Raw genomic sequence first — 12,125 nt, forward strand, 5'->3', positions numbered from 1 at the left:
TTTACTGGAGAATAACTGGCATACAATTAACCATACACATTTAAAGTACATAATTTGATATGTTTTGACTCAATTTAATTTTAATTTGACTTGTTTTAATTTCTGATTCTTCATTATTCATGTATAGAAATACAATTGGTTTTCGTATCTCATAACTTTGATAAGTTCATTTATTAATTCTGGTAGTTTCTCTGTAGAGTCAATAGAATTTTCCACAAAGGTGATCCTACAGTCTACAAATAAAGATGATCATATAGTCTACAAATTATTTTCCTTCTTCACCCATCTGCATGACTTTTCTTTTTCTTGCCACAGGTTAGTACAGTGTCAAATAGAAACAGTAAGGTCAGAATCCCTGTATTATCCCTGATATTAGGGGTAAAACATTCAGATTTTTACCATTAAGTTTGATGTTAGCTGCGGGTTTTCTATAGATGACCTTGATCAAGTTGAGGAAGTTCCCTTATTCCTGGTTTGCGACAGTTCTTATCAGGAATGAATGTTGGATTTTGTCAAATGCTTTTTCTGGGTATAAGGTGATTATGTGGTTTTTCTTTTTCAGTTAGCACGGTGAATCTATTGATTACTTTTCTAATATTCAACCAATCATGCATCCCTCAGATAAATTACACTTAGTCACGATGTATTATCTTTTTTACACACTGCTGGATGGGATTTTCTAAAATTTTGTTTAGAATTTTTGCACCTATGTTCACAAGGGATACTGGTCTATAATTTTCGTATATGGGTCAGTCTGGTTTTGCTACGAAGGTAATGCTGGCCTCACAAAATAAGTTGGCGAGTATTCCCTCCTTTTCTGGAAAAGTTTTTGTAGAGTTGGTAACATTGCTTAAGTGTTTGGTAGGAATCACCGATGAATCTATCTGGGCCTGGAGTTTTCTTTGAGGGAAGGTTTACAACGGCAATGTCCGTCTCTTTAATAGAACCCTCTGTTGTCTGCTCTCTTGAAAAGAGTGTTTCACACATTTTCTGTTTTTCAGTTGTTTCTGGCAGGAGGGTAAATCCAGTCCCTGTTACCCTACTCCATGCTGGCCAGGAGTGGACCCCATGGTGGCAAAGGAGTGATTGTGCTAGCTACTGCTTCCTGATTATCTCCCGGGTCTTCTGCATTTTAGACTCACATTTCTCCCTTTTCAGGCTCACGAGAGCTCTGTGCTCAGGGTGTCTGAGAGCCCCAGGGAATATCGATCCCACAGGGGCAAATGGGCTGCCATGCTTCCCATTTCAGAGGGTGGAGGCTGGCACAGCCAGGCAGCCAGACATCATTTTGTTCCTTGTTCGAGTGAATCTTCAGGCATTAGTGTGGACTCTGCCACACAGTGAGGCTATCCCAGGTCGAGCTCTCCAGGCACGTTCTCCCAGGTCCTGTGCTCTTCCTGGTCTCTTTTGGGGTTCTCCTTCGTGGGGTGGGTGTGGGGAGCAGCCACACGCTGCCCTGAAGAATTCAGGAGAATCGGTGAAGGAGGGCCACTTCTAATAACTGTTACCAAGGGAGGAGAGGGAGCAAGGACTTCAGAGGGAGGGGCAGACACTGTCAGGCCGGGCACTGGGCCCATCTGAGAGGCAGTGCTGTTCCTTCGCAGTGAGCGTGCCACTCACCCCTTCTGAGCTCTGTTTTTGCAGAGGCCCCGCAATATGGGCTTCTATCAGTGTGCACTTCCAAAATGTCAGAAAACCCACAGGAAGGAGACTATAAAAATGTTCCCTCGAACCAAGGGTCAGTGGAGGCGGGATGCGGTGTGATTTTAGGGTTAACCGTTGGTGCTGGGGGGATCACGGCAGTTAAATGCAGTTTCTTGAGGGTGGTGGCTTTTTCTGCACCGCTGGCCTGTAGCCTTCATTCTTCTGATAACACCGCCTGGGCACGATCCCCTGGGGAACCCACTCTCCTCATTCGTCTCCCCGTCCTTCAGGTGAGGCTGACCACACCACAGGCTCCAGGAGTGGGCATGTGACGTGGGCTTGATCAACACGAGGACTGTATCACATCCCCTATTGTAACTGGCTCAGGAAAGCCAATATGTGAGCACCCCCACGGCTTCTCCAGAACTCTGGAAAGGGACATCCCTCTTCACTGGCGGGTTGGAAGCCTTTGCTGCTGGTGGTCATATCTGCCACCATGTGGGAAGAGCCGGATGAAGGATGAGGCCAACAGAGAGGAAGAAGAGTTGAGACCCTGGAGAGCTCCTGATGACATCATTTAAGCTCTTCAACGGCATACATGAGCCAATATATTCTTTTTGTTGAAGGCCATTTGGGCTGAGTGTCTGTCATTTGCCAACAGACCCGATTGATGATTTTATTGCAATGTGAAGGATTCCTCTTTCTAAGGTGTTCAGAAAGCTCTTATAACTCATCCCCTGGGCTAGCTTTTGTGACTCGTCACTGACCCTTGGCGTCTCTCTCCCTGCCCTGACCATGTGAGCATTCCAGGCCACAGATGGCCCAGGAAAACCTGGCCGCCAGTCCCTGAGAAGAGTGGCCCTTACCTGCATGTTGTTCCAGGCAGCCTCCCCACGGCCCCGGACACAGCTCTCCAGCCTCAGCGGGGAGCCCAGGGCCCCATGCTTCGTGTCAGCACACAGCTCTGTGCCCACATTGCGAATCTGAAAGAGACAGAAGGAAAGAGTGGACTAATGAGGCACCTTGAGATAGTCCCCTGCGACCCCGCCGGGATGGAAGGAGGGAACCCAGCAGAGACATCGGATGGAGGAAGCTCTGCATTATCTTAATGAAGCTTGCCCTGGGTTGGTGGACGTGCCTTGCGCTTCTCAGTACAGGAATACTCAGTCCTCAGAGAGGAGCTCCTCCAAAGCCAGCTTTGTCCTAGAGCATGCAAAGTCACAGGGTGGCAGTGGGGACCTGGAAGTTGAGGGGGGTTGGTATTCAGAGGACTCTCTGGCTCCATTCCTGGAGAATCTGATCCAACAGTTCCAGGAGTGGAATTTTACTCCCATCCCAGGAGACGCAGGGACCATATCTTGAAAGCCACCCTAGAAAAGGACGGGGCATCTTTGCTGTGGGGTCTTGGCCTTAAAGAGCAGGTGAATGGCAAGAGGTTCTCGATCCAAAAAACAAGTTTCAGTAAGACAGGGTGTGGTGTGGTGGGAGGAGCACTGGGCTGGAGCAGAAGGCCTCACTGCTCACGGTTGGTCAGCACTCACTACCTGAAGGCCACCGTGCCGTGTAGGTGCATCGTGTAGTTCCTGCCTCACAGAATCACTCCTATCTTGACTGAGGGGTTGGGTTGGAGGTGTGGTGGCCATGAAAACGTGCTCCTCAGTTGCCCTGCTGCAGGGAGTCTGACTGCCCGGCCGCTGTGTCCGGAATCTACTGTGTCTGAGTGGAGGCCGTGCTTCCCATGGGCTGCTTCCAGCCAGCGACGGAGCGGGGCAGGGGGACTGTGGAGGCCCATTCCAGGGAGATGCTGACTTCTCTGGTAGGAGACTTGGCTTGAAGACTGCTCAGTCACTTGGCTCAAGAGCATGCTTGCAGTGTGGGACTCCTCCTACGGCAGCCCTTCTTCCTCCCCTTTCCCATTCCCAGCGGGCAGACCAGCCCCACAGCAGATCTCCCAGCCTCTCCTGGCTCCCTTCTCGTTCCTTCTCTCAGGGATTCCCCCAACAAGTCTCTTGGTGTCTGCTTCTCGGAAGACTGGCCCTAATACAGGGGAAAAAGCCAATAAACTGGCAAAGAAATGAAGAGCTTCATGAGGGAAGTCAACACGACACTCCTCTACAGTATCTGTGCTGGTGTTAGATGGGCCAGACAGCTTAGTCAGGAAAGGCCCCTCTAACTTGCTGTATGAATTTGAACAAGCCATACCTGGTGTTTCTGTTGGCTCAAACCCCTCACTCCTTCCTCTGGTAACAGCACCCTGATTTTCTATGGGACTACCGCCCTCTCCCCACTCTGTGGCCTGCTAGAGTATCTGTCCACCCCTGCTTTCCCCCTTCCTCCCGTGGCCACAGTGATTGGTGCAGACCTAAGAATCAGACTTGATTCCTGGAGCTGTGCTGGCTTTACTGGGAAGGAGGCATATACTTTCTGTTGCTGGGCCAGCTTCAAGCTTCTGGAAACCATCTTGCTACCCTCAGCATGAGGCTAACAGAAATGGCAGCAGAGGTAAACAGGAGAAAAAGCAACTGACATCATTTGAGCCCCTGGATCCACGTGTCTGAAGCCACAGCTACCCAACGTTTCTATGAGATTCACTACATTTCTCTTTTCACTTCAAACTGGACTTCTGTCACCTGCAAGGAAGGAGATCTAACCCTTATGCTCCTTGTCCCCCAGCCCCGGTATGTCCATCTATAAATGAGTGGTCCTCTCAGCTCAGACACCAGGAGCCAGAGTCTGGTGACAGAGTGCTTCTTCTGCTAGAAGATGGTCTGCCTCTCCCAGCAGGACGGGCTTGAGGAGTGTGACACAGGCAACGGCCCCAGGCCCTTCACTCAGAAGGGGCTGTCATTGGCTTAAAGCTCTGCTGTCGTGGTGTTAAAAGTTTTAATAATAGTGTTGCTGTAAACATTGGGGTACATGTGTCCCTTCGAATCAGCATTTTTTATCCTTTGGATAAATATATAGTAGTGCTACTGCTGGGTCGTAAGGTAGTTCTATTTTTAATTTTTTTGAGGAACCGCCATACTGTTTTCCAGACTGGCTGAACCAGTTTGCATTCCCATTAACAGTGCAAAAGACTTCCCTTTTCTCCACATCCTCGCCAATACCTGTTGTTTCCTGGGTTGTTAATCTGAGCCACTGGGACAGGTGTGAGGTGGTATTTCATTGTGGTTTTGATTTGTATTTCCCTGATGATGAGTGACGTTGAGCATCTTTTCACGTGCCAGCCAAATTATGGAAAGAGCTCAAGTGTTCGACTGATAAATGGATAAAGAAGATGTGGTATATATATATATATATATATATATATATATATATATATATATATATATAAAATGGAATACTACTTGGCAATGAAAAAGAACGAAATCTTGCCATTTGCAACAACGTGGATGGAACTGGAGGGTATTATGCTAAGTGAAATGAGTCAGAGAAACACAGATCTCATAGGGTTTCACTCATGTGGAATTTGAGAAACTCATCAGATGAACATAGGAGGAGGGAAGGAAAAATAAAATAAAAACACAGAGAGAGGCAAATCATAAGAGACTCTTAAATACAGAGAACAAACTGAGGGTTGCTGGAGGGGAGGTAGATAGTGGGATGGGCTAAATGGGTGACAGGCATTAAGGAGGGCACTTGTTGGGATGAGCACTGGGTGTTATACGTAAGTGGTGAATCACTAAATTCTACTCCTGAAATTATTATTACACTATATGTTAACTAACTTGGATTTAAGTTAAAAAAAAAATTTTTTTTAATAATTTTATCTTTGAACTTGTCAGTGGAATCTGATAGGACAGGGGAGCATGCATGTAAGCAGAGGTGATAACACGGTACACGGGCATTCGCTGTAACCTTTCTTCTGTGATGCCCCAGAAGCACAGAATCCCTGGGGTCCTGCGTGCATGGGAGTTCAGCAAGACTCAAGTTACAGCTAAGACTAAGTGGGGTGCTGGCATGTCTGAAGGCCGTGCTTTCCAACCAGAACTTGACTGCACAAAGAAGGCCGAGGTATTCAGAGACACAGGAAGAGCCAGGGAGCTCTAATAGCCTCTTGCATTACTTCCCTGGACCTGCAGACCACTTTCCTTACCAGCAGAAGATAACAACACAGAAGGAAGGGAAGAAGAGGGCAACCCTCAGTTTTTCTTTCTGCTCTTCCTCATGCATCAGCAAGCCACAGGTAGAGTGGGTTTAGAAAGTATGCATTATCGGGGTACCTAGGTGGTTCAGCTGGTTAAGCAACTGACTCCTGGTTTTGGCGCAGGTCATGATCTCATGGTTCGTGAGTTCAAGCCCCACAATGAGCTCCACACTGGAAGCACAGAGCCTGCTTGGGATTCTCTCTCTCTCTCTCTCTCTCTCTCTCTCTCACGATAAATTTAAAAAATTTAATAAAATAAAGTATGCATTAGCAACAAGTGAAATAAAATCAGCTGAGTTAGCTTTGTGCTGTGTTTGCACCGTTCTGGTAAGAAATACATATGCACGTACAAGGGTTGAAATACAGATTGTGAAATTTCACCCATCTGGCACATGAGCTAAATGCTCTTCTATTTGCATTTAAAACTCACACTGCATAATATGAAGCTGAATGGTAAAATTTATGCTAATATTAAAGTTTTAATTTTTCTCTACTTAGAACATTAAGTAGCATATAAAAAACCACCACAAGGCTAGAGAGACTCAAGAAAGAAACATGTTTTATATTTCATGCCGTAATTGGCACTCTTTGCCTGTCTTGTGAATAGGGGTTCCGCGTTTGGATTTTGCACCAGGCCCTTCAGACTCACCTCTCCCCAAGCTGCCGCCGGGGGCTCCACCGGCGGGTAAAATTTGGGGAGGTCCCACGCGATCTTGGTCATAAACCACTTGAAACTCTTGCAGTTAAGGGAACTGCGGAGCTTCTTCTGGGCGGCGACGTCCCCAGCAGACAGGTGGCGGTACTCTGGCCGGCGTTGGTAAATGTGCTCGGCGTACTCGTCCATCCACACCTCGGCTACTCGCTTCAGGTTCTGGAGGGCGACAGGGAGGTGGAAGGGTCAGGCCCTCCGAGGGGCTGAGGCCAGGGGCGGGGAGGGGGGGCTGGGGGCAAGGATCCTGGAAGTTGAGGTTCATCTTTCTTATTTTGTGTTGCATCAAAGACCCTAGCCCACCATGTTTTTAAAGCCTTCTATATTTATTTATGCACATTTTAAGGACTCTACAACTTCTGGCTAAGAGATGGCTGTTGTTTTACCTGAGCATCTTCCACCCCCTTTTTCTAGCTGTAGCCTCCCTCCTCCGCTTCTGTCCTCTCTCTCAAGTGGCTTCAGGAAAGGTACATGAACCAGCCCTGCTAATGGGAACCAGCCCTGACTCTAGGGATTGGTCAGCGAGCACGTGACTCACGCCAAGCCAATCAGAATCAAGGACATTAGCATGGCGATTTCACTGGAACTATTGGGGAGAATTGCTCATTCCACTTGCATTCATTGCTGGGTAAGCTAGAGGCCAGAGCTGCTGGGTCATATGGAAAACCTGACCAAGGCTGAATGAATGAAGCAGAACTGAGGGCTGGACGAGGAACACGTTCCTTTCAGTACCTGAATCCAGCCATACCTGAAGTAAGCACTATATTGGGACTTTCTATTAACATAAGTCAGTGAATTCTCTTTCTGCTTATGCCAGTTTGAGTGGGGTTTCTGTCATTTTCTATTAAGAGTGCTGACCAAGTACCCTGGTTGAAAACAATAATTTGCAACCAAAAGTTGTAATTCCACCAGCAGCGGGAATTTTAAAAAATCCTTTGAGGTGCAAAGCTTGCTGCTTCTTTGAATATGAAGCACAGGGATGATCGATATAAAAATGACAACCACATTACTGGCAAGTAGAGGCAGCAGTCAGGAAAACAACCTGTTTGTAAGCAGACTTGGAGATAGAGGGAAAGTGAATTCTTCTGTGTAACTGGGATGAAAATTCCTTATTTCATCTGCAGTTGTAGACACCACCTGCTGAGAACTTCAGACAGCTGGTTCCAGAAGAGCACAGCTTCAGTGTTCAGGGGGAAATTCTCTGCTCCAAAATATCTTTCTCCAACCCCTGACTGTTGCCAGAAATCTGCCCTTCACCCCCAACATTTAACTCTACAGGCTTTATTGCTATCATAAAGGATTTTCTCCCTATTGCAATCCAAATTTTCTTCTGAAGGGGAAAAGGGAGTTAGTATTTTAAACTGTTATCAGCCATTCACACCTCAGTGTGAATGACTGCTCTAGAAGCAGAAGATAAGGCAGGGGTGGACAACTATTTTGTGTAAAGAGTCAGATCGCAAATATTTTGGGCTTTGCAGACCATGTGGTTTTAACTCTGAGGTGGTGGAAAAGGAGCCCTAGATAGACATTATGTAAATGAATGGGTGTGGTTGTGTTCCAATAAAACTTTATGGACTGAAATTTGATTTTCATGTGTCACAAAATATTCTTCTTTCATTTTTTCACCCTAACTACTTAAAAATGTAAAAACCATTCTTAGCGCACAGGCCACATGAAAACAGTTTGCTGACTCCTGAGCAAGGAGCAAAGAAGCCATCAGGAGGGGGCCCCATGCCAAAGACAAAAGTTTTCACTCACTCTTCAATTTTGCTGACTCTGAGTTTGGGACTAGGAAGCTATGGAATTTCCTTGCTGATATCAGCCTCATTCTTTCTGAGTGCTGAAGAGACAGACAGTAGGTTAGAAAACAATTAAGGAACAATACCAGGCCCCTGCAAGGCAAAGCCTGGGCTTAATTTAAATCTGTGCCCTGAGGAAGCTGAAAACTGAAAAAGGCTTGCACACCCAAAGTCTCTCCTTTTCCCAGGCGGCCCACCTAGGTCCTTCAGCACACTAATTTGCTCGTGCCACTGGGATGGTGAGGAATTGTGGCTTCACTCCTCTCTGGCTGTTTGTCCTGGAATCTGTACAACTTGAGTAAGACTTTCGGTTCCCTCTTTATGTAGCTCTTTTAGGGCTTTTAACCGACCTCTCCTTGAATCTATCAAAATGATCTTCTAGGAGATAATGCTCTAGAAGGATTTGGCTGTTAAAACACTAAGCAAACATTTAAAATATGATCTGCAACTCAAGGAGGGTGGTAGTTAGATACTTGGACACAAATTCAGGGGAGCCTGATTCAGGCATCTTTGTGGTCCTGCATATGTATGTGGGGTGCCCCTCATATCATTAGCTGGCTTAAAGTCGACAGGAGACTGAAACAGTACAGACAGGTGAAAAAGAAGTTAAAATGTTTCAACCCAGAATTCAAAGACGCTGAAAGAAACTTTGCAGTCTTGTTAAGAGATGCTGATACCCATTGAAGACGGCATCTTTTGGGATGAGCACTGGGTGTTGTATGGAAACCAATTTGACAATAAATTTCATATATTAAAAAAAAATAAAATGAAAGTTGGATTTTTACATCCAACAATAATCTTTACAAAAGCCTTTTATCTTAAAAAAAAAAAGATGCTGATACCAAGATGAACAGCTGTCACTGTTTAAGCAACAACTGCTCTGTGTGCCAGGCATGGGTCAGACCTAAGTGGGTTTGAATTCTGGCTCTAGTTAGTTAATGTCTCTACATTTCACTTATCTCATCGCTCCAATGGGGATTAAAAACAAGTGAAAATTAAGTGAGACATGTATGGAAGATGCTTCGCCTGACGTCTAGCCCACAAGAAACTTTTATGTGTTACTACAGTTAGCTGTTATTCACTGAATTCATCTGTGGTTCGGTAAAGAGGAGGTGGGTGGTGCCTTTTTACGAGGCAGGTCTTATAAATGAGTGGATAAGAAAAGGATGCTTCGGGAATAGTCCTGCTCCGGGGTCAGAGGTGTCCCCATGGTCCCACCACTCCTAGTAGCTGGCAGTCGCACTCTTGGGCTTACTGACTGACGTTGTTCTGTTTTCCTGCCTGGCACCTTCCTCTGGGATTGCCAATGGGATCTCAAAAGAAATGGGATTCCTACCTCTCCAGCTGAATCTAAAACCGCCCTCCCAACCTACCCGGGTCGGATGGGCTGTGTCCTAAGCGCGGATGGCAGATGTGGCTGTCCTTAGAATCTTACACCACTAGAGGGCACTGCTGGCTCTCTTTTTCTTCAACACCGGCGGCAAAGCAGCCCCTGGAGCTCAGCTCCCACCTGGGGAGACCCACTGCCTCGTTGAGCCGGCTGGTCTTCCTTGTACCTCGCAGGACGAAGGCTCTTCCTGACCCAGAGCCTGCAGTTCTGCATGTCATCAGGTGATGAGGAAGGGGGAGGAGGTGGCCAGGGCAGAGGGAAGCTGTATGGACTGATGCCAAACAGGCTTGCAAAGGGGTCTCTGTCCGAAGGGGTCTCCACGAGGCAAAGCTGTGCCAGTTACCGAGTTACCTTTCCAGCTTCCCCCAGACCTCCCTGCGGCCCTCTTTCCTTTCTGGGCACCCCCATCCACCCCATTTTTCCTTTGTAGTAACCTTGTTGTTTTTTTTCAAGACACTTAATATTTTAAAATTTGAGGCTCAGTGGAATATCATTAATTCAAAAAACAACCCCCAAAACAAATCTCTGGCTAACATTTTTATTTGTAACCAGTGGCCATTTAATTCAAGCAGCGATTAATACAAACCATTTTAAGCTAATGAAATAGTTTGACACACAGACTTTTTGGCAATGTTAGTGGGGAGGGGGTGGGGAGAAGAGCAAGATATTTACATTTATTAACCATCTTCATGCCTGGAACTTTTAAGTACTTTGTCTCAGGCTTTCTCAGTGTCTCACACCGCTCCACCTGCACGAACATTTATCTAACAGGCTTCTTTAAATCACTTCTGGTCTGACTTTGCACCTATGTTAGCTTTATCCTAATAATACCTGTGAAATCACAAGTCTGCTACACTAATACATCTTAACTTCTAAAGCACATTAATTTAAACGCATGTAAATAAAAATGTTCCTATGTCTGCCACCTAAAATCATCTTGTCTGTCACACTTGGAGTAACTATGCTATCTCCCTGACTCTCCTGGCAATGCTAAGAGTCACCAACAAATTAGCTTCTTTTTAAGTAAAAGAGGAAACACAGGCTCAGAGGAGTTAAGCAACCCTCTCAAGGTCACAGCTCCTAAGTGTTTAAGCAGGGGTTTAAGTAAGTTCTCTTAAACTTGATTTCACCTGGAGAGTTGGGGAAGGGGGGGTGCACATCCCCCCCCACCCCCCCGAGGCACTTGGCTTGGAGTTCCCAGGTGTCTCAGGATGCCTCTACTCTGCTGATGAGCCTAGCCCCTCACCCCGTCCCCATCCAGGGAGCCATCACCTTACCCGGGCCAGGCTGACTCCAGCGGGGACTTTGTAGGGTACATATTTCCTGTAGATATGGCCCACCCTGGAGCAGGGAATGTCCTCCATGCGGCCCCCACACATCCACACCTGCAGGGTGGGAAGGGAGAAAGAAAATGGTATTTCTGCCTCTCATTCACCACCGCCTCAAAGGTCACTGCCCCCTCCTCCAATACATTCACTGGAAGCATCAGCTTGGGACTATTAAAGCTCCCATTCACAGAACGAGGAAAACACAGTGATAACCACAGCAGCTTTCAATAGTTGACAGCATTGAGTGCCTCCTTGTTGCCAAGCAGTCTGCTGCAAGCCCCCCGTGCACAACTGCATTTAAGCCTTGTCAGAAGACCAAAGAAGTGGGTAGTAATGGAGCTCCATTTTACAGATGAAGAAACGGAGGCTCAGAGAAGCTAAGAAGCTTGTCTAAGGTCACAGGGTTAGTGAGTGGTGGAACTAGAATTTAAACCTGGCTTTAGCGGACTCCAGAGTTTGGGCTCCGAACAAGTGCAGGTGTGGGGAGAGCTGTGTTGAGAATTCTAGGCAGCAAAGGGCAGCTCAGCGGGAAGGACTATGGTGATCGCCTTAGTAACGTCTACCACAGGTACGAGAGGGGAAGAGATAGCACCTAGGCTCTGTATATTTACCGACTGTGGTACCAGGTTCTGGAGTTTCCTCTGAGATCTACAAGCCTCTTGCTGGGTCACCCTGAGCAGAGGCAGCAGGCTCCCTGCCCTGACTTCTCTGCAGTCTGGCTTACTAAGCCACACAGCTGGCTATCACCGTAGAGAGGAATTCCAAGTTTCTCCTTGTGTTTCCCTACATTCCTGGCGTCACAAAGAGCTCCTGAGTTTGACTGCATGTGGTCTGATGGCAATGTGGGAAATCTCCGGAAGTACAATCCACGCTGATGCATATCCGCTAAGGGGCCTGGCCTAGACAGACCATCCTCAGCAGTCCTGGGGCCAAATGCTGGCTCAGCCACTTACCAGGTTTGTGACTTTGATCAAGGTACTTAACCTCTCTGAGACTCAGTTTCCTCATCTGTAGAGGATTAAATGAGGCAGGCCATGGGGGTGAGATATTCCATGTAAAGTGCTTACTTAGCACAAGACTTAGCACACAGTCCTAACAGTCACACACT

General features: G+C 46.9%; 1 protein-coding gene across 4 annotated transcripts in view; it reads right to left on the minus strand.

Annotated features, from left to right (window-relative positions):
* GALNT10 (polypeptide N-acetylgalactosaminyltransferase 10) overlaps nt 1-12,125 on the minus strand; it is a 227,281-nt gene that overhangs the window by 11,255 nt on the left and 203,901 nt on the right. For all 4 annotated transcript variants that reach the window (XM_027077575.2, XM_053199843.1, XM_053199850.1 and 1 more), the window contains 3 exons: nt 10,967-11,074; nt 6,441-6,662; nt 2,511-2,627 (listed from right to left, as the gene is read on the minus strand). In XM_027077575.2, coding sequence (XP_026933376.1) covers nt 2,511-2,627; nt 6,441-6,662; nt 10,967-11,074 — 447 coding nt within the window. The remainder of the gene's footprint in view (nt 1-2,510; nt 2,628-6,440; nt 6,663-10,966; nt 11,075-12,125) is intronic.

Source organism: Acinonyx jubatus, chromosome A1 (assembly GCF_027475565.1).
Source record: "Acinonyx jubatus isolate Ajub_Pintada_27869175 chromosome A1, VMU_Ajub_asm_v1.0, whole genome shotgun sequence".
Classification (NCBI taxonomy): domain Eukaryota; kingdom Metazoa; phylum Chordata; class Mammalia; order Carnivora; family Felidae; genus Acinonyx; species Acinonyx jubatus.